Source organism: Nothobranchius furzeri, chromosome 13 (assembly GCF_043380555.1).
Source record: "Nothobranchius furzeri strain GRZ-AD chromosome 13, NfurGRZ-RIMD1, whole genome shotgun sequence".
NCBI lineage: Eukaryota > Metazoa > Chordata > Actinopteri > Cyprinodontiformes > Nothobranchiidae > Nothobranchius > Nothobranchius furzeri.
In genome coordinates this window covers 49,022,701-49,045,444 of record NC_091753.1, presented here as the reverse complement: position 1 = coordinate 49,045,444, position 22,744 = coordinate 49,022,701, and the positions used below count along the sequence as shown (strand labels likewise).

The 22,744-nt window shown below is 41.7% G+C and overlaps 1 protein-coding gene and 1 long non-coding RNA gene across 8 annotated transcripts in view; one reads left to right on the top strand and one right to left on the bottom strand.

Moving 5' to 3' along the window:
* Window positions 1–6,431: 6,431 nt before the first annotated feature.
* Window positions 6,432–12,019, bottom strand: LOC129163800 (uncharacterized). Its single transcript, XR_008563588.2, has 2 exons — window positions 7,133–12,019; window positions 6,432–6,912 (listed from the first exon to the last, which is right to left on the bottom strand). It is a non-coding gene; the product is annotated as an uncharacterized lncRNA (long non-coding RNA).
* A 713-nt stretch (window positions 12,020–12,732) lies between these two features.
* Window positions 12,733–22,744, top strand: part of ncam1b (neural cell adhesion molecule 1b) — a 134,495-nt gene continuing 124,483 nt past the window's right edge. For all 7 annotated transcript variants that reach the window (XM_015951168.3, XM_015951166.3, XM_054742553.2 and 4 more), the window contains exon 1: window positions 12,733–12,938. In XM_015951168.3, coding sequence (XP_015806654.1) covers window positions 12,884–12,938 — 55 coding nt within the window. In that variant the 5' untranslated portion in view covers window positions 12,733–12,883. The remainder of the gene's footprint in view (window positions 12,939–22,744) is intronic.

Here is a 22,744-nt window from a genome sequence, read left to right as displayed (position 1 = left end):
ACATCAGTCTTGAGTGCACACTAAATAAAACACTACTATTTGGTCGAGGGGCATTTATATGAATGAGTCATCAGCTGAGTCATACTTTTCCTGCCTGATGCTGAGGCACAAGCATCGGTCAAACATTCCCCCTTTCCCCCCTGCACAGGAAAACCTCTTTGTGCTCTGTTTTGCCCCTTTCTGAAACTCGTTTCATAGCTTTTGGATGGCTAGAGGAGGAAACAATATGTCCAGAACATTTTTGGGCAACACTCCCATGTGACGGAATGTTTGGAGAGAGAAGCATTGAGGCAAATAAGCAAGGTTTTGACCACAGTGTGTTTTCAGCCAGCTCTCAGATTGGTTAGGATTTATCAGATTTTGGCTCAGTGCATCTTTTTCTGCAGACCAGCAGTGCAAAGAAAAGCCACACTGCCTTCACGGGAAGCTCAGTGCTACAGTATGATGTGTTCCTGCTGTGCAGGCACAGCAAAACACACTTTTCGCCCGCCTCTTGGTTTCTTCGCTCGCTTAGCACTCTAAAAAAAGTGTGCTACATGACTCACTCCAATCACTTCTTGGGCGAGATGGTCGTGGAAGTGTGCGACTGGTGTTATACAACAGAACGAAGAGGAAAATGTTTGGTTTAACTCAGTTTAGCCTGTTTCAGTGAAACATTGGCCACATGGGCGTAATTTGGGGGGGAAACGGGGGGACATGCCTCCCCCACACACATACCTTTTTGAAAGGCAGTTTTCGTCATTGGTGGCGTCTACTCAATTTCAATAAAACTAGGTACAACAATATTAGTAAAATCTTGATAATTGACCCCCATCCCACCATTTAAACCATCTGTGTCTGCTCTATTTTCTAAATCAAATGTAGGCTACTCCCTTGCTTGGCCACCACAACTAAACGGACCATAATACTTTTAAAAAAACTGGCCATAACTCAGATTTGGACCAGAAAAATGTATGTTGTTGTAGCTAAATGTCATTCCCAGCACATATTCAAAGTGGTGACAAACTGCATGACATCTTTCAATATTTATTTAGTTTTCATGTTATATTTAAAGCTACAATGCCAAAATTAGAAAACAAATTAGCGTAAAACATGTTTTCATGCCTTTTTACAATGTTCTAACATAGTATAGCCATAAATATGTCGAGATTTAAAAAAAAAAGCAAAAGTATTAATAAAGTGGTTCTCTCGCATTTGTCTAAAAACCTCCACCAATAACACGTTTTGGACTGAAAGAAACTATTAGTCCATCCAGTTGTTGGTCTAGGTGAACTATATCACTTCTGCTTCAATCAATCAATCAATCAATCAAAGCTTTATTTATAAAGCGCCTTCCGCAACCCTGTTAGGAAGCCCAAAGCGCTGAACATGGTCCAGTAGAAGGTAAATATATTGAATAAATCAAAAATAAAAGCAATTCAAATTACAAAATACAAATTACAAAATAGGTGAATTATTCTGGTACAGGACAAATGTGTAAAACAATGGATTGAGTGAACCAATGAAAACTGTGAAATAAATTCAACATAAAAGAGGGCCAAATTCAAACATGTTCTGGAAACGCCAAGCAGAGGAGGTGTGTTTTTAGGCGACTCTTAAAGACTGGCAGAGATGGGGACAGCCTAACTGAGGGTGGCAACTGGTTCCAGAGTGACAGTGCTAGGACTGAGAAAGCCCGGTCCCTGCGAGTACGACACCTAGAATGAGGGACAGCGAGCAGGCCTTGGTCAGAGGAGCGCAGAGTGCGTGATGGGGAATGTCTGTTCAGGAGTGTGGCCAGATAGGGGGGACCATCACCCTGGAAGAAATGATAAACAAAGACGAGGATTCTGAATTGTGAGTGATAGCAAACCGGAAGCCAGTGCAGGAAGGCCAGAACCGGACTGATGTGGTCTCGTTTCCTGGTCCCAGTCAGGAACCTGGCTGTGCTGTTCTGCACAACCTGTAAGCGACGCAGTGCTTGTCCTCCATTCATTACACACTCGCGTATTTTTTAACAGAACACAACTAGTGTGAGGTTCTCCACTCAATAATATCTGAGAAGTTCATCTTTAGTACAAACAACCAGAGTCCCAAAAAGAAAAACACCATTTGAAGTCACAGACAACAAAAGATGTTTGGACATAAAAAATGGCGCCGGGTGTTTAGCGCGCTCTCGTTTCGTCCGGCATTGCGGGTTTCCGGTTTCAGTCGAAGCGTCCCAGGGTAGATACCCAAGGGCAGGGGTGAGTGTTCCATGACTGTGTTTGCGTTCAAAACCTAACTTGTTTGCAGATTCGCCGTGACAGCTTTAAGGTTTGGCCAAAATAGAACTCTGTTACTTCTCAGGATAATAAAACTCTGGCTTGAAAGATTGCAGTTGATAAACATTCTTTCAAGGACTTATCAGAATTTTTGTTTTTAGGATTGCAACTTTTCACCAATCCCTTATTGCTTTTAAAAAGTCCAATTAGAACAGTTTGTCAACATTTAAGAAACACAAAATTAGCTACATCTGCACAAAAGCACTGCGCAACCGCTTTCTTGCAAACGCCGGTAGCTCATTCACAATGTTATTGCCATGTTTGACTGATTCGGGTAACGTTCGCAGCAACAAACCATCATTCTAAGGCCACAATGCCTCACAGTCAGTGTGTCTTTGCCCTCTTTTACCCCTTTGATCCCAGTAATCCTTCACACAACCTAACACCTTTCAAGAAATAACATGACATTTTGTCATCATGTGCTCTGCTGATGTGCTTGTCAGAAGCTTGGCTGGATGTACCTCTGAGTTATTTTAAAGAGCCATAAAAGTTAAAGCCAACACTTCAATAAGAATCAAAATGCAAGATGAGAGGGTGTATTTCCAAACAGAGAAAATTTGTATAAAACATGAATATTTTATGATTTATGCCTAACAGATTGCAAGACCCAATTCAAACTGTTCCATTTGGTTTTGTTTTTCAGAGAATTCGTATTTGATCAACATGACTTGAACATTAAAAGAGAAAAGACCAGACATCTCAATCAATTTTTATTTTGCTGATAAACAACTACAACATAATTGGCAAGACAGCTCAGTGATGATGAGTAGGAGGAATGGCTGAGAGAGTCAATATTTTAAACTAAAGATGCAATAATGATATAAACCTGGTTATTTATGGTCATTTGTGTCGTTTAAGCTGACAGCTGAGTAACAAAATGCACAATAGACTCATTCATCAAGCACAACAGCTGTTCAATTACTAATAATGTCTATGTTAAAAAACATACAGTGTTTGTTCTTTACACTCAAAATTATTTTAAGAATGAAAAATAATTTTAGAATAATTCCAGGGGCTTGAAAGCGATATTAATTTAGAATTTTTAAAGAATATCTCAATTTGATTAATGGAAATGTATTTGTTTCTACCTCTGGTGCGACAGTCAGTAGTAAAGTAGTAAAAATAGTAAAAGGTGCAATATGTAAGAATTCCACTGAGAAATAATCACAAAACATTCTAATGTCTCAGTCATGTTGGAAGGAAGGTTATACTGAAACACACTTTACTCTCAGTCGGACTTGGGATTTGTCACTTTTTCTCCTTTAAAATAAAAACAAAAGAGGGACGTAGTAACTGTTTACACTCTAAGTTTGTAAGGTTGCCAAGTCTGCGCCAACCTAACCTAGCAGCGCCGACATTTGGAATTTGACACCGGCAGGTAAAAAGCTCCAGAGTTGTTTAAAGAACTGAAGCCAGTAAATAGGAGCATCAGAGTGCCAACACTAGACATGACAATGTATTTATACTTACTTATACTGTTTTTCATCTAGATCCTTAATTCTATCTTAATTTGTTGTTTTTAGTGGTTGAAGGTTACAATTATAGTTTGCTGTTTGTGTATTTTCCAGTAATTTTATTATTTTTTTTCTTCCTTTTCTCTAAGTGTATGTGCTGCCTTAGCAAGTGAACTTCCCCACTGTAAGATTAATAAAATCTATTCTGCCCTAGAATCTTCTGGTACTGATCCATAACTGGCAACCGCTATGAAACTCACTCAAGCCCCCTTCAGACAGGCCATGAAAAACGGAAATGTTCCGGACTCTGTCCGTAAGACCTTTCTGTCTGAATACAAACATCCGGATAACGTGTTCCGGAATTTATCCGGACGAAGCCCCTAGTAACAGGTCCGGACTTGTTGCGGACAGGGTGGCTGCTTCAGACTGGTGAGTGAAAATATATATCTCTCATATAAGCTCTTTCATATATTATTATAAGCTCTTTTATATGATTAAATATGTATCTCTCACTTTTGCCCCTTATATATTATCATAAATACATTATTATATGCCTTTTCATGGAATCTTGTTATAATATCAAAGACCTCTCTGTGCCTTTTCTGCTCAAGCTGAACAGCTGCATAAGGGAGTGAAAGCGTTCCTTCCTTCAGTTCCTCAATACAAGAACAACTGTCTTTGTTAGCAAAGGATGTTGCAGGATGTGTCCTGATCATCTCAAGGTTGCATGTCCTTGGGATGAATTGGTCTTTCATTAACAAGGCTATTAGCTGACGTGCGTCTGCAGGTGCAGATGGCAGAATTACGTGTGTGTATGGCAAACTACGTATGTAACATTCCTGTAATCTTCAATAAAAATCAGCCGTTTTCAGCAGAACGGCGAGAGTCTGTCCGAAGCATCTGGCAAGAGCAGGTCGCGGGACTTGCTGCAGAGACTCTCCCCCTCATGAGCGGCGAAACAGTGAATGGACTTCTGATCATTTGTCTCCTCGTTCTGTCAACTTAAAAGGTGTTTAACTCCATCTACTCCGTACCCGTGCTTGGTCTAACGGAAGAGAGACCAACAAATTTGGCGTCACGAACAGGATTTTTTCTTTTTGAAGAAAAAGGAGTTTTTGGAGGACAATTTGACCAACCGACCCAGTGAACGATCTTGGCACAGAACACCGCGGTGGAAAACAAGGTGAGCAGAACCTTATTTTCTAAAATCTGCTCATTGGATTTATCCAAAGCCTTTTGTGTCCGGAATCATAGTAGCTGTGGTCCTAAAAATAATAGTTGGAGAAGAAAGTGGAGACAAGTGCAGAAAGAATAAGAGATTTTTTTTGTAATGGTTTAATGGTGAAATGAAATGAGGATTTTTCTAATGGTTTAATGAGTAAATGAGAAAAGGAAATAGTACAGAAATAGGGGTTGGAGGCCCAGAGCATTAATAAGCTCTAAATTCCATAGGGGTTGGAGGCCCAGAGCATTAATAAGCTCTAAATTCCATTTAAAGAAGGGTTGGAGGCCCAGAGCATTAATAAGCTCTAAATTCCATTTAAAGAAGGGTTGGAGGCCCAGGACAAGGTCCTAAATTCCATTTCCAGGTCGTGGCTGACCACACTATTTGCTGACGAGCGGATAGAATATATAACGAGGTTATATAAAGCTTGGCTGGATCCATAGGTGTGGGAACCCTAAAAGTCCACAGGTCGAGGACCTGGTTTTTGTGTTAAGGGAAGGGGAGGCCTTAAAGAGAGCTCCCTGGATTTAAAGGTCAAGGACCTGGTTTTTATGTTAAGGGAAGGGGAGGCGAAAAGAGAGCTCCCTGGATTTTAAGGTCGAGGACCTTTTGCATGAGATGAGAAAAATGTTCTGAGGTAACTGTTTTTGCATAAGATGATAAATGTTTTGACTGCTTCTGTGTGAAGAGAGCAGTGCTTTTGGCTATTTCTGCGTGCTTTTGGCTGTTTTTGCATAAAATGAGCAATGTTTAAATATGACAAGCAGCCCAGTTGAAGCCACGAGAAATAAGGGTTTATTGAGAAAGTCAGCGGAAGAGGCAAGGGGTAGATGTTAACAGTAGAGGTAACTGGAGAAAGATTTGGGAAGTGAAGGCTGCAGAATCGAGAGAAAAAAGGCACAGCTGTAGACAAGCTTCACTGTGTGTGTAAGCTGAGTTCAGCCTGTGTGTGTGAGGCGCAGCAAGAGGCTGCTTACGGCTCTGGATTGAAAGTGCAGCACTAGGAGAGTGCAGAATGCAGAGCAGAGTTTTGGGAGCTCCGTGTGTGTGTGTATGTGAGTGTACAGCGCTGGGTGTGTGTGTGAAGGCCTGATGCGGTACCAGAAAATAAATAAATAAGCTAAATAAGAGCTTTAAAAAGTTGCAACTCGTATATGTAAATTACACTGCAGTGCTAAAAATTAATGTTTGGAGCTACGCAAAATTCAAATTCTGCAACCCTGTTCTGATCAGTCTTTGAACAGAACACCATAAGTTAATAAATAAAAGGTTTTTAAAGTAACATATGCATATGTATGTGTGTATGTATGTATATGTGTATACATATATACATATGTAGTGTAGAAGCGTGATAATCATTGGTGTGTGGGGCAGCATGTGAGTGACCCCGATCTGGGGGTTAAGTGACCTGGAGATGAAAAAAGGGAAAAAACCACCAAGAAACGCAAGTAAGGATGTAAATGACAGCTTTATTTTAGAAATATAGTCATATAGCTGCTAAACAGTAAAATCAAAACAGATCTGCAGAAAATAAATATATAAACTATTCCTCAGAGCGCTCTCAAAAAAAAATTGCAATTGGATTTGCTCTAATGTTACATAAGGCCTGCTTAAAAGCATAGTAAGCATTAAATTCTGAAAATAACCAGTGCAGTGTTAAATAAATTCTGTGCTTAAAATATTATATATATATAGAGAGAGAATAAATAAGTGACGAACTGACTTACCTTAAAAAAATAATAATAATAATAAAAAGAGACTGTGACAAACAAAGAATGTCTCTGTGCCTTGTGAATGAGTGAATGTGTGTCTTCTTGCATGAGCTGCTTTCGCTGGATCTTCTGAATGACTCAGTTTTTAATAGAGGGAGCAGCTGCTTGAGAAACGGTGCGGTCCATGTTTTTACTAGACGGTTATTTAGTTCGAGAGACTGTGGAAACAATAGAAAAAGAATTTATCGTTAGTGTGAGGACAAGAAAATCCTTTAAAATACAAAAGTTGTATGGTTGTGGTTATAAAGGAAGTATTTTGTCTGATTATGGGCCGTGGAGTCAGCTGGACTCCCTCGCTCTCACAGTTTTTCTGTGTAACATGCAGTTTTAAGCAATTTGTGACTTTAGAAAGGATATTTTTCGGTGTTTTGGACGTACCTTAAGGCTCCTGGTTAGGGTAATCAGGAGATCCTTCCTCTCGGACAGATCTAGTGAGAATGACTGGAGTTTCAGCCTGGGGACCTGACTCCACCCACTTTTACACACAGGAGTCCCGCAGTCTAAAAATAGCACAGGGTACTGCGAAAAGCAGCTCTGAACCTCTCAGGATCATCTTTATGAAAACCATAAAATTAACAAATAATCAGTCAGGAAATAAAATATTTGTTAAATCTTGCTATAAAACAAAATCCAATAATTGTCTTACCTCAACTTTAAGAACCATTAACGTTAATGGCTGGATTTTGAGATGCTGAATAATGAAAAAACAGATAAACTAAGTATTATTTCCTGTAACCTGGCTAGAAACTGTACTAGGCTGTTTTGAGTTAAAAACTGGTAGTTATTTTCCCAAAATAAAATAGATAAACAAAAAATGAAAGGAGGGATCTTGCATTTGGGATAGATTGTGCCTAAAGTTTAAAACCTGTGTAGAACCGACTTGACGATTCAGAAAAATTGTGCATAGGAAGTAGTCTAGATTTACCTTTGAGTCAATAAAGTCGACTAAATATTAGAAACCATCGTTGATTTTGATTTGTAAAAGAGAAAGTTCTGTCATTTTAACTCAATCAACATATTTAAGGAAAACGTTTGCTGTGCATTGTGGCAGGCATGAACTTTACTGGGTGGGCCTGTCACAACCAGCTGCAAAGAATGTTTGGCTCTGACTTCTATACAAAGAGAACCTGGAAGCCCTCACCAAAGAGAACCTGGAAGCCCTCACCAAAAGCTGTGACTCATAACATAAAGACGGGGAGCACTACAAGATGGACAAAGAGGCAGAAACTTATTTGCCCTGCTGCTGATGAAACAAAGTACAAAAGGGGGAGCATGTGTGCTAACATGTGAACTTTAATCAATGACGGTGGTCATCCTGGACTTACAAAGAGAGGCTCAAAAGAGACTGTTTCCTATGGTTACACCCAGTAAAAGAGTGCTTGCTGCAGTCAGGTAATGAACAAGGCTTTTTGGCAACAACCAGTTGAATTGATGAAATGTCAGAACTGTGGAAAATTTACTAAACTACTGTAGAACATAGTTAACTGAGAAAGTTAGCCTAAAAAAAGATAATAATAATATCAATAAATAAATAAATAATAGGATTAGTAACCTGGATTTCAGCCCAACTCACCATTGGACGTCAATATAATCTTTATTGTCCTAGGATTCTCAGCTGCAGCGGACATGCAGTAAAGCCTTATTTTCTTTTCAAAACGGAATACATCAGCGTCATCACTTATTTTCATTGGTTAAGGAAACGGTGTCTATTTATAAGTCTAGGAGAACGCTTTAGGCTTCAACAGTTCTCTCCTTCGAGCAAACATGCGCAAATTTCCGGACAGTTTATAGTAACGTTCCATCCCATTCCATTCATTGCATAAAAAATAAACATTAAATGAATAATTTGGCATTCAGCTGACTAAATGATTCATGGAACATCTCATCCGAGACAATAGTGAGGTAGAAAATAATGTTACAAGATATTGAATAAATGGTACCCCTCATTCGATAAAAATTATGTTCACATTTTTTATCTTGTGAAATCTTTAACATAATATTTTTAATTGGCCTTTTTGACGACAAATTGGCTAACAAGTCTTTAGGATTATCATCGCAGGATGGCATGATAAATAAATAAATAACATAAATAAATAAATAGATAAAAATAAGAGAGAAAAAGCAAAATTAATTAAATGAAACGTAATAGTCATAAAACGTTAAATTGATCTAAAATCTGTCATTCAGTGCCACTGGAAAAAGGAAGAGGATAGGGGAGTATTTCTTAGCACAAATCATGTTATTGATTTAGCAATGCAGCTTAATTTCAGATGCTTTAAGGATGATACTAACTTGTGTTATAGATGGAGGAGTAGCACAGAAACACTTCTAGATGAGGAGATAAGGAAAAAACTGCTGATTACCAATACTATGCACAAACAAACCTGTAACTGCAGTTTCGTTATTTATGAATTAACCTTAAGTAGTGAATTAATTCTTAGGATTTCTTGCGAGTAGTGTTCCTAAAAAAGAAAGAAAGAAAGAAAGAAAGAAGGTAAGAAAGACAGGTAGTTTAGGTAAGGGACAACCTGAAACTATTTGGTTGAATTGATAGTAAAAGTGGTTGTCCTAATTTTTAATTGGAGAGATCACACCGCAACATGAGTTTAGAACGGCAGTTATGGGAAGTTTTGTTGGATTAATTTGATTACACGCTTTAGGTCTTATTTTTTCTTTCCACTGATTTAGCGTTAGGTTAAGTGTTTTCACACTTTCGCTTCAGTCTGACATTTGCTTGGTGTGTGAGGGCACAGAGACGTGTATGGACCGTGTGTTTGACTGTGTTTGTCTTGTTTGTTTGTTTATTTATCTATATGGGCATGGCCGAGCCTTGAGAAACATCAACAAAGACATTGGACTATTCTGCGTAAATTAACCAATTCAAATTCAAATTCAGGATCCTGAAACAATTTGGCTATAACCTCTAATTGATGAAGGACATCTTAAGAATTCATTATACAAGGCTTCCTCTCCAGTGTTGCCGGAACTGTTATAAAACCCATGCATGGTTGTATGTTTTAGTTTGATCATTTATACTCATTGAATTATTGTTGTTTGCTTTGTGTTTTAATTTCTTTGTAATTTTTCTCTGTGACACAGGTGGAGATGCTGGTGGCGAAGTGGATCCCACTCATTTCTTTCTCCCACACACATTCTTACTCTCTCTCTCTCTCTCTGTGTATGTGCATGTGTATGTGTTTGTGTGTCTGTGTGTGTCCATGTCGTGATGTCACTATACCTTTAATTGCGCTTGCTGTTCGTAACTGTATGTGTCTGATGTTGAAGGTATCAGAGGCTAGGGTCAGTAAGAGCTAGGACATTTTTGTGCATAACCTCTAATCCCTAGGCGATCGGTCCGGGGAACTTCTGGTCCGGCCGGAGTGTGAATCTTCCTACCAACTATCTGCCGAGATCAAGGACTGCACAAGCCGAGAAAGCCTTCATTGGACCAAAACTACACACACGAAGAGGCTTCGTCTTCGGTGCCAGGCGTCTGGGTCCTGCTAAAAGTCACCAAAAGGAAGTGGACGGAACCGAGGTGGACCGAGCCATACAGGATCACGGAGAGGACGTCACACGCTGTCCGGCTGGACGGGAGGAGCCTAACCTGGAAGAGAAGCAGCCGACATCTGCCTGACCAGAAAAAGTACCCAAGGACCAGGAAGAGAAGCAGCTGACATCTGCCTAACCAGAGAAAGGATCCAAAAAACCAGGAAGAGAAGTAGCTGACTACAGTAGCATGCCAAGCTGCCACCACATCCTGCAGGACGAGAATCTTGACATCATCACCCCCTGCAGCTGCCTGGAGCCAGTGAAGGGTCCTCAACAGGGGGAAGAAGTAACCACCCTATGAACATTCTACAAGGGTTGTATTTAACACCCTCATTTATTTTACAAGAGTAATATTTTACACCCTCCACCTGCTGACCCAATTATCCAGATGCCCTTGTTACTAGCCAATCCTAACATCTATTTGGGAGGGGAACTCTCTGATGATAGTGATGACTCTCATGATGAAGAAGATGTTGTTAGAGTGTGAGAATGTTCAGTGATTTATGTAACCATCCCTTCACCAGTTCATTTTTATGATTTTTTTGTTTGTTTTGTTTTATTTTTTGTTGATCATTGATGTCCTAGGCATGCACACTCTATGCCAACAGGTGTTCGCCCCAAAATTGAGATATGACAAATGGGGGGACATGGGGGAATTTTCCCTATAAACATATGATAATTAGGGTTTTTCGCCCTCATATGGAGTTGCATGCGATCCATACATGTTGTAACATGTTCAGTTGAAAGTATGATCATGTTTTTTGTATTGGTTTACTGCTAGAAAGATGAGTAAATGTAATCTGATTGGTTGTTTGTATTGGTATTTTAAAAAAACTTTGCTTATTGGATTCTTTTTGATGGAATTTGGTGTTATTGTTTTGATTTCTTATATCTTTATTGAACTCTTAAAAGAGTTCAAAAGGGGGATTGAAAATATATATCTCTCATATAAGCTCTTTCATATATTATTATAAGCTCTTTTATATGATTAAATATGTATCTCTCACTTTTGCCCCTTATATATTATCATAAATACATTATTATATGCCTTTTCATGGAATCTTGTTATAATATCAAAGACCTCTCTGTGCCTTTTCTGCTCAAGCTGAACAGCTGCATAAGGGAGTGAAAGCGTTCCTTCCTTCAGTTCCTCAATACAAGAACAACTGTCTTTGTTAGCAAAGGATGTTGCAGGATGTGTCCTGATCATCTCAAGGTTGCATGTCCTTGGGATGAATTGGTCTTTCATTAACAAGGCTATTAGCTGACGTGCGTCTGCAGGTGCAGATGGCAGAATTACGTGTGTGTATGGCAAACTACGTATGTAACATTCCTGTAATCTTCAATAAAAATCAGCCGTTTTCAGCAGAACGGCGAGAGTCTGTCCGAAGCATCTGGCAAGAGCAGGTCGCGGGACTTGCTGCAGAGACTCTCCCCCTCATGAGCGGCGAAACAGTGAATGGACTTCTGATCATTTGTCTCCTCGTTCTGTCAACTTAAAAGGTGTTTAACTCCATCTACTCCGTACCCGTGCTTGGTCTAACGGAAGAGAGACCAACATGAGGTAAAGTTCCGGACAAGAGGGAGGGGGAGGAGGAGGGGACCGGGGGACGCTGTGCGCACCTAGATAGCTCGCTGCTGTAGCATGCGGCGAACCACGGCAGCTCGCCTCCTACGGTACCGTCTAGACGCGCGACGGAGCGCTTCACACCGCTTCAGTGATTCCTTTAACCTTCATCATCCAGGTCTCTTATGCATCTTCGTGTGCGCAGAATTATGCTTAAGCGCCTCGTGATTTTTATCTTGAGAGGCGCTATAGAAATGATATTTTCTTCTTCTTCTTAGCATAAGTCAGATTCCCCCCCACCCCCAGCTCCACCCCACCCCCCGCCGCCGTCAGACATCTGGAACTTTTCCCTGCTGTGTGAACGCAGCCGAAAGGACAAGTTCCGGTACAAAAGTGGTGTGTCTGAAAACACAGTTCCGGTTAAAAACCGGATTGAATTGTCCGCAAATGTTCCAGAATGTCAGTCTGAAAAGGGCTTCAGAGTGAGGTAGTAACATTTTTGCTTAAAAAACGTACTGTAGTAGCCACATGTGACCACAGGATGTTGTTCTTACATACTGCACCTTTAAAAATTAAACTAATAAAGCTGTCTGTCGCACCTTGTTATTATAGAAAACACATCGATTGTTGACATTATAAATTTGAACGACCAAGTTTACTTTAATAGTTTAATAATGTGTGTGATTTTAGTGTATTCATGCTTTGCTGGGGTTTCCCCACCACAGTAGTGCTGGCACTATTTAGCAGCGCTTCCTTCATTCCGCCCGCGCGGAGTGATCCGCGTGTGAGCAGGCCCCGCTTGTCAGTCAGACTTTTAACTGTGCACTGGCGCTCATCACCGCTCGTCTCTGACCGCTGCTTGACATCAAAAACAGACTGGTGACACTTTTAAACGACGGGGCTCCGCGGACACAGCGCTTAGGATGAACCCCTGCTGAAGGGAAGAGGAGGAACCCCGACATAGCGGAGATTTCACGTTGTTAGCTTCGCCGTTACTCGGGGAGTTAAAGATGCTCCGGTCCAGGGATGCTCTGTTAGCCTCGCTCCTTCTTGTGGGCTGTGCAGGTAAGAATTTACGATTTTTTTTAAAACCCCTCCTTAAATGTGGCCACTTGTTTTTGTTTTGCTGTTTCTTTCCCGTTTCATCTCGGTCAGGACCGCGGGCACCTCTCTCGGCTCCTCCGCCCCGCAGGCACTCTTATTTAGCAGGTGCGACGGTGCTGCGACTGCTCCTAATGAGCTTACAGGCGAGCTGTTTGTCAAGTAAAGACAGCTCGCTCATGTGTTATAGTGCTATTTCTGTGGCCACGCGTTCAGATGGCTCAGAAACACCGCACTTGTATTTGCGTGACCATTCTCTCTGCGCTGACTTTGCATCTATTGCACATTAAATAAAAATACGAAGCAGAGGAGCAGGCTTCAAGGCTGGGATCGGGGTGTTTCAGGGACTGTGATCGTATCGATGGGCTGGAATGGGACGTGTGTTGTTGTTGATGGGGAGTGATGCTGCTTGGGCTCTCCACACACTAATAACATGCATACGCACGCACTCTTAAGCCTGCTGCGTTGTCTCACTGTTAGCCTGTTAAAAAGATCCACTGTGCAGGAAAAAAGAAAACAATAACAAAAACATTCGTCATGCACCTGCTGCTGTGCAGCCTGATGCATCAAGGAGGGTGTGCACAATAGATGTGAGCAGTACCAGGAGTCCCGTCAGGGACACTCGTGGGTTACGTGGTCTCACGCACACTCGTGCACAGCAAAGCACAACTTCTACTCTGAATAATCTGTTATGTAATCTGATGCCACGATGCAGGCTTTGAAATGAGATCCTCTCCAAGTTGTTCATATGTGTCATTACATAAGTCTAATTGAAGGGAGTTTTGTGTGAAATTGCATTTTAATGACATCTGCACGCCCGTTTGGGTATTATTTTGATGCGTGAGGTGGTGGTGTTTGAAGTAGTGCTCATAGCTGCACCAGGCTCAGGATTTTCCTTGGGTTAGCCTTTTAATCCTTCATGTTCAATCCGATGTGAAGGGGTGTTCCTCCGGCTAGAGGAAAACGCAGTGGGAGTGGAGCTCTGGCTGCATTGTAATGGTAATGCGAGCCACGTTGCAGGTTTTTTAACCCAAAATATAAACTAAAAATGTAATATTTTCAAGCCATCTTGTTGTATTCGGTTTGCTTTTATTTAAAAAGGTCTTGCATTGCTTAATTTGCATGAATAATCCAAACAGTTACTTGTTGGTTTGATGTAGTGGATACAACTTTATTTTAAGGCATTAGTTGAATTTAAAATCAAACTTCAAAGCTTCAGGTAAACATGGGACTATTCTCTATATTTTAATTGTAAACATTATTTAGAAATTATATTTTCTGGGTTATTTGATCAGTTGGCCCTTTTGAGACAAACTAAACTTTTAAATGGGGAGCTTTGGGAATACATGTTTAGTTTTGGAAAACTAACCACCTTTTGGCAGTCATCTGTTCTTGGAGACTAATGGGGGACACAAAAATGCAACAAAATATGTAAAACATTAGTTAGATTCAGATTAAAATACAAGTGGGTCATGTTGGGCACAGGATGCAACTGCAAACAAATCAACGTTGTGCAAATATTCTTACTGCAGTTGAGTCAGATGTAATGATTTCAATTGTGTTATTTAGCAAGCCATAAGGCATAGGATTCCATAGGAAATATGAAATCAACCTTACGGATCTGTGAGGTTATTTTAAACCAGAAGATTGGAACTTTTTATTGCAGGGATTAGATAACAGCTTCGTATTCACTCAGAGACGACAGAAGAGAGAGAGTCAAGTTTAAAAGTTTAAAAATTGATTACTAAACAAATTAAACTAGACTAACTTTAAACACTAAATGTATGGTGTAACTAAAGTGAATGAGACGGAGAATGGTGTAGTGTGGAATGTTGCTCAGAACAAAGCAAATCCGAAGAAACAATTAGTTCTGATGGGAATTGAAGGTGATGTCTTCGCGCTAAGCTTTGATTAGGAGATCCATAAACACATTTGACGCCATTTCGCCGGCCTACATACCCTTAGCGGAAGTCCCCGTTAGATCAGGAATGTCGAGGTCCAGCTTGACCTTCTCTGGATCCGAAGCCGGTAGGAAAAGCAGCGGTTGCCGACCAGACCAGTCTGTGAGATACTTCCGGGTCACGATGATTTTGTTGGCGTCTAGCGAGACCCAAACCTGGGTCTTGATGGTTCAGCTTTTATTCTGAAAGGAACCGTTGCAGCAGTTGGAACAGCAACAGATTTTATCCAGCTCGTCGTTGGTTCTTTTGGCTGAAGAGGAAAGTTACGGATTGGCCACTCCGACAACTTCTCTAGAACGCTTTGAACTGGCGTTAAAGACGACGTGGGCATAGTTTTCTACTTCGGATGTTTTGGTTTATGGTCGAATGAATAGTTGACAGATTTACCAAACACCACCAAAACCACGCCTCCGTCAGGTCTGGCAGATTCTGATTGGATCAGTAAAAGCAATGTGTCATGTCTTTTAACGCTACGTGAGATCAGTCCTAAGCCCTTTTCAGATAGACATTCTGGAACATTTGTGGACAATTCAATCCGGTTTTTAACCGGAACTGTGTTTTCAGACACACCACTTTTGTACTTGTCCTTTCGGCTGCGTTCACACAGCAGGGAAAAGTTCCAGATGTCTGACGGCGGCGGGGGTGGGGTGGGGGGAGAGAATCGGACTCATGTTAAGAAGAAGAAGAAATTAAAGCTGCAAGCAGCGTCGTTCGGCCCTCGCAGCTCCGCGCCGCTCCGGCCTGGCCGGCAGCCCGGGGCACCAGGCTACGTCTGCGAAACAGAAACATCGACCACCCCGACACCCGAAACTGCTAACGGCCACCTCGTCCGCACCTCACCCTGACTCAGCATCCCCTTTGAGCCCACCATTATATTTTATGTCTCACCACTAGGGAATCCTCTATCTTAACCACACTGGTGATGTGATGACAGTGACCAACTTTAATGCTATTCTGACCATGTTTTTTAAAGTTTTTGAAGGATAACGTTATCTAGGGGGCGCTGTGACCAACTACAGAAAAGTCCCATTGAGGTCAGCTTTGGTGACATTATATAACATTCACCAACCGTTTGTGCCTCATTGGCTAAAGGGCATGATTGTTCATTGCCATGTTCAGTCTCGGGCAAATCGGAGGCCGTTTATGGAAGTTACAGTCAAATATACGGTCATGGCGTCATGCCAGCATTCACCATGGCATCAAATCCCCTCCCTTTCTGGAAAGCTATCAGATCTGAATGGTCATTACAACATCATGAAGACAGTGTATGACCTTAGTGTCATGTTCACTAAATTAGATGGGACAAATATGGGTATTTCACCATAAAACAATATACTTCCTGTTGTCAGGGGGCGTGGCTTAGGTGATGTCAGCTGTCCACATTGTCGTTGTCTTGAGATGTGGTCAGTGATCACACAGACAAAGTTTGAAATAGATCTGTTCATGCACTTGGGAGTTATTAAGTCATGTAATGTAATGGCGAAAGGTTAAAGTTTGAGGCTTAGCCACGCCCACACCTTTCAACTTTTGAAAAATCCGACGGTTGAATTTTTTCCTCTATGTCTTAAGAGTATATAGCAGAAATTTGAAGGAGATTGGTGAAAAGGACGATGGAGCATCACTGTCCATACAATGTGTGAGAAAACCACTAAATCGAGTATTTGGACCAAAATGGCCGACTTCCTGTGCGACTTTGCGCTTGGCTCCAGGAGACTTTTTTGTAGGTCCTGAGACACCACATTAGTGTACCAAATTTCGTAAACCTCAGTCAAAGCTTGGCTTGGGGCTGACAGTTTTAATGGCTCTAGTGGGCGCTATTTGAGAAAATAGGCCACGCCCACAAACACAGCTGTGAATTTCTCTTGGGGGTCAGAATAGGATCACTCACCAGAAGTTTAGTAGCAATATCACGATAACTGAAGAAATGAGAGGCAAACGTATTGCCATGGCGTGATGGCGATTTTCGCCATGCTCCCAAAGCCCCGCCTTTTTTCGAAACCTGCCAGTACTGCATACCAAGTGATCTCAAGTGGTCTACTGCTATTTGCCTGAGATTCCTGGTGATTGGGTAAAAGGAGTCCAATAGGGAGCTGTGAAAATAAGAGTGGCATGGCGAAAGGTCAAAGTTTGAGGCTTAGCCACGCCCACACCTTTCAACTTTTGAAAAATCCGACGGTTGAATTTTTTCCCCTACGTCTTAAGAGTATATAGCAGAAGTTTGAAGGAGATTGGTGAAAAGGGCGACGGAGCATCACTCTCCAAACAACGTGTGCGAAAACCACTAAATCGCGCACTTGGACCAAAATGGCCGACTTCCTGTGCGTTTTTGCCCTTGGCTCCAAGAGACTTTTTTGTAGGTCCTGAGACACCACATTAGTGTACCAAATTTCGTAATCCTCAGTCAAAGCATGGCTTGGGGCTGACAGTTTTAATGGTCCTAGGGGGCGCTATTTCAGACAATTGGCCACGCCCACACATTTTAGCTGTCCATTTCTATTGGGGGTCAGACTAGGATCACTCACAACAAATTTCGAGGTGATATCTCGATAACTTAAGAAATGAGAGGCAAACGTATTTCCATGGCGTGATGGCGATTTTCGCCATGCTCCCAAAGCCCCGCCTTTTTTCGAAACCTGCCAGTACTGGAGACAAAGTAACCTCAACTTGTCTACTGCTGTTTGCCACAGAATCCTGGTGTTTGGGTAAAAGGAGTCCAGTAGGGAGCTGTGAAAAAAGAGTGGCGTGGCGACAGGTCAAAGTTTGAGGCTTAGCCACGCCCACATCTTTCAACTTTTGAAAAATCCGACGGTTGAATTTTTTCCCCTATGTCTTAAGAGTATATAGCAGAAGTTTGAAGGAGATTGGTGAAAAGGGCGACGGAGCATCACTCTCCAAACAACGTGTGCGAAAACCACTAAATTGCGCACTTGGACCAAAATGGCCGACTTCCTGTGCGTTTTTGCCCTTGGCTCCAAGAGACTTTTTTGTAGGTCCTGAGACACCACATTAGTGTACCAAATTTCGTAATCCTCAGTCAAAGCATGGCTTGGGGCTGACAGTTTTAATGGTCCTAGGGGGCGCTATTTCAGAAAATTGGCCACGCCCACAAATTTTAGCTGTCCATTTCTATTGGGGGTCAGACTAGGATCACTCACAACAAATTTCGAGGTGATATCTCGATAACTTAAGAAATGAGAGGCAAACGTATTTCCATGGCGTGATGGCGATTTTCGCCATGCTCCCAAAGCCCCACCTTTTTTCGAAACCTGCCAGTACTGGAGACAATGTAACCTCAACTTGTCTACTGCTGTTTGCCACAGAATCCTGGTGTTTGGGTAAAAGGAGTCCAGTAGGGAGCTGTGAAAAAAAGAGTGGCGTGGCGACAGGTCAAAGTTTGAGGCTTAGCCACGCCCACATCTTTCAACTTTTGAAAAATCCGACGGTTGAATTTTTTCCCCTATGTCTTAAGAGTATATAGCAGAAGTTTGAAGGAGATTGGTGAAAAGGGCGACGGAGCATCACTCTCCAAACAACGTGTGCGAAAACCACTAAATCGCGCACTTGGACCAAAATGGCCGACTTCCTGTGCGACTTTGCACTTGGCTCCAAGAGACTTTTTTGTAGGTCCTGAGACACCGCATTAGTGTACCAAATTTCGTAATCCTCAGTCAAAGCATGGCTTGGGGCTGACAGTTTTAATGGTCCTAGGGGGCGCTATTTCAGAAAATAGGCCACACCCACCGGATGTTCACATCAGATATTTTGTGGGGGAGGACTAGGATCACTCACAAGAAGTTTCGTGGCGATATCTTTAGAAGTGACGAAATGGGAGGCAAACGTAAGGCCACGGCAGTACGCCTGACTTCGCCGCGCCGCCACAGCCCCGCCCTCTGCCGAAAACTCCCATGAAGTGACACAAAGCAACCCCCACTTGTCTTGAGTTACCAGCTACAAATTTGTGGTGATTGAGTGAAATGGGGCCATTTGGGACCTTTCACAGTAAAACTTGACCTTTTTGGTCCTGAGGGGGCGGGGCTTGTGTGATGTCATCATCCGACTATTCAACTTACTTTGTGGGTGGATGACAAATGACCACAGAAAGTTTGGTAACTCTACTCCATTCAGTTATGAAGTTATAGCAATTTAAATTTTTTTGGCGAGTAGTCAAACTTCGAGGCCTTGCCCCGCCCCTTCAACATATACGAAAAGTCAGAATCCTTGTCTCATTTTGTTCGCCCATCCCTTCTGAGCAATTTTACACAATTTTTGAGTTGATCGTGCGAAAAATGATCGAGCAATCCAATCAGAAACGGACCCTAAAAACGGCAAAAACGGCTAAAAATCGCCATTTCAACCCAAAATGGCCGACTTCCTGTTTGATATTGACCATGCTTGCAAGAGACTTTTCTGTGCGGACTGTTGAGTACTACAAGTGTACCAAATTTCATAACTGTACGATAAACTAAGCTTTATGGAGAGGGTTTTTTTTTCACTTTCTAGGGGGCGCTGTTCAGCCATTTTCTTTGCGATTTTTTTGTGACCTTTAAAATATCAAATTTTTCACCAGGCCTGACAAGTTTGCAAAATATTGTGAGTTTTGGGGTATGTTAAGGTCCCCAAAAAGCTGTTCAAAGGGGGCACGGAATAACAAAAAATAATCAGAGCAAAAACAAGAGGCCTTCGCAGCGCTTTCGCTGCTCGGGCCTAAATATCATTTCTATAGCGCCTCTCAAGATAAAAATCACGAGGCGCTTAAGCATAATTCTGCACACACGAAAACGCATAAGAGACCTGGATGATGAAGCTCAATGGTTAAAGGAATCACTGAAGCGGTGTGAAGCGCTCCGTCGCACGTCTAGACGGTACCGTAGGAGGCGAGCTGCCGTGGTTCGCCGCATTCTACAGCAGCGGGCTATCTGGGTGCGCACAGCGTCCCCCGGTCCCCTCCTCCTCCCCCTCCCCCTTGTCCAGAACTTTACCTCACCAGTCTGAAGCAGCCACCCTGTCCGTAACAAGTCCGGACCTGTTACTAGGGGCTTCGTCCGGATAAATTTCGGAACACGTTATCCGGATGTTTGTATTCAGACACAAAGGTCTTACGGACAGAGTCCGGAACATCTCCGTTTTTCATGGCCTGTCTGAAGGGGGCTCTAGTGGAAACATTTGAAGTCATATTACTCATTATATTCAATAGGATTATAATAAAGTAATTAGTATTTTGATTTCACAGATTGGTCACATCTTATTTATTGACTAACACTTTGCTTGATTAGCTTTATTAAAAATAGAATTATTTGATTTATTAAAAGGAGAGAGTCCATTTTTCATTCTTCTGTTGAGCTGGAAAGAAGCAGTTTAGAAGCAAATGCATGAGACCTTGAGGCCATATCTCATGCAGACTAGTCCTGTGTCAGAGGAGAGGGGGAAACAGTCATTTCATTCCGTTACACAGAAATAAGTATGCACAGATCTGAGATTTTGGGCCAATATAGCTATTTGTGCAGATACCAATGTGTGTGTGTGTGTGTGTGTGTGTGTGTGTGTGTGCGCGCGCGCGCTGACATTTATGCTTCTGAAATCAGCAGATTTTGTATAAACTGAAAATCATGCCAGCTGAATTTTGAATATCTTGCTTTATTTCTATAAAGTGCAAACTAGACCTCTCTCTCTCTCTCTCTCTCTCTCTCTCTCTCTCTCTCTCTCTCTCTCTCTCTCTCTCTCTCTCTCTCTCTCTCTCTCTCTCTCTCTCTCTCTCTCTCTCTCTCTCTCTCTCTCTCTCTCTCTCTCTCTCTCTCTCTCTCTCTCTCTCTCTCTCTCTCTCTCTCTCTCTCTCTCTCTCTCTCTCTCTCTCTCTCTCTCTCTCCCCCCCCCCCTCTCATACAGATACACAAACAGAAACAAGATGGAAAAAAAATCTGTTGTTAAAATCGGCCCAGTTTTCCTCATCGGAACAACACTGACATGTTAAAAAATGACTAACATCGGCCGATACCGATCTTGATGCCGATCTATTGTGCTTCTCTAGTCACAAACAATTCCATCAATGTCCTGGTTTGTTCTCCAACTCAAAATTGTTTTATATTTATATTTCTGAATTGCAGAAACTAAATTGAGAATGGGGTCCAGATGCTTGCAACAACTTAATGTACACAACACCTTTTTTAACTACTTCAAGCGGCATGACAATAAAGGCCCTGCAGTGACTAATGTGTTGAATCTGAAAAAACAAACATTTTGGAAACTCACAGATACTGTGTTGCAGTGAGTAAGAGACTAGCTGGTGTTTTTGGTGTTTGCATATATTTATAATATTTTCTTCTATGAAATAATGACCTCACCAGCCAAGCTGAGATGTGAGCTCTTACTTTATATCCATCCAGTTCTAGGGTATAAAATGTATTTCATGTTCATTTTTAGTTTAAAACATACAACAATAAATAAATTAGTTTAAATGTACAGTAATGGCATTAGTGGAACTATTAGAAGTGATAACATTTGGTCAAACACAGATTTGTTAGGTATTAGTTAAATTATGTATGTTACTATCAATTTATGTCCGTATTTAGTGTAGTTGCTAGTAGGGGTGAGCGGTATAAATGGTATACGGTAGAAAAGATATTAATTTGGCCAACGGTAGAGATTTTGAGTATATCGGCCTATCGCGGTAGCACATGTTGATGATGTCATCAAGCGGCATCTGTTGAGGCTGAAAGCATGGAGCTTGTGGTGGAGGAGGTTCTCGTAAAGAAGACCGGTGCAACATCGGTCATTTGGACTTGGTTTGGCCTTAAGGAGTCGGATGTGGAGCAGAACAATATAATCTGCAAAGTATGCCGGAAGAAAGTATTAGCGAGTAGAGGGAATACATCTCATTTGTTTTACCACCTCAAAACGAAGCACGTAGTGGAATACGAAGAAAGCCAAAAACTGCGTCTTCAACAAACGCCCAGTCAGTCGAGCGGTAAGAAAAAAGGTGGTCCTACACACCAGCAGACGGATATTTTACAAGCATTTGCTAAAGGCACTCAGTATGAGAGAAATAATCAACGGTGGGTTGATATTACAAATGCCATTACCACGTACCTGTGCAAGGACATGATGCCGTTTCTTACAGTGGAGAAAAGCTGCTTTCGGGACATGATTAAGACACTCGATCCACGTTACGAGGTACCGAGCCGCAAACACTTCAGCCAAACAGAGATGCCAAAACTGTACGAGAAAGTCCGTGAGCAAGTAAAGCAAGAAAATTAATAAATTTTCTTAAAATGGCATTTTATACTGTTTGAAGTGTTTTTATTCTTCTGCTGCAATGTATCTGGTTTGTGAGTATGTTTAGAAACAGTTGTTTTTGACATATATACAAAAGAAAGTCATATATCGCAATATATACCGTTACTGCACATTTTTCAAATTTTATCGCAATATAGGTTTTAGGCTATATCGCCCACCCCTAGTTGCTAGGGGTGTGTATTGGTAAAATGCTAGCAATAAGAGATATAATACAGAAGAAAGGATACGTTGTGGGAAAAATGGGACAGAGCATGGGGCTCACCGGAGGTGCCGCACAGCCGTTTTAAATAGAAGCCATTATAGTTAATGGGAGTGGGCACACAGTGAGCGCCGCGCTGAGGTGCTGAAGATGGACACCAGTTCCACCTCAAGCACCGTGGCTGTTTACAGCATTGTGGAGTACTTTACAAAAGAGATTACGATGCAGAGCGACTTTACGGCACAAACCCAGCACCTCCACCTCAGACACATCCAGTGTTTTTGCCGAATCGCCTTGTTTTGTGTAAATGAAGGCGGTAA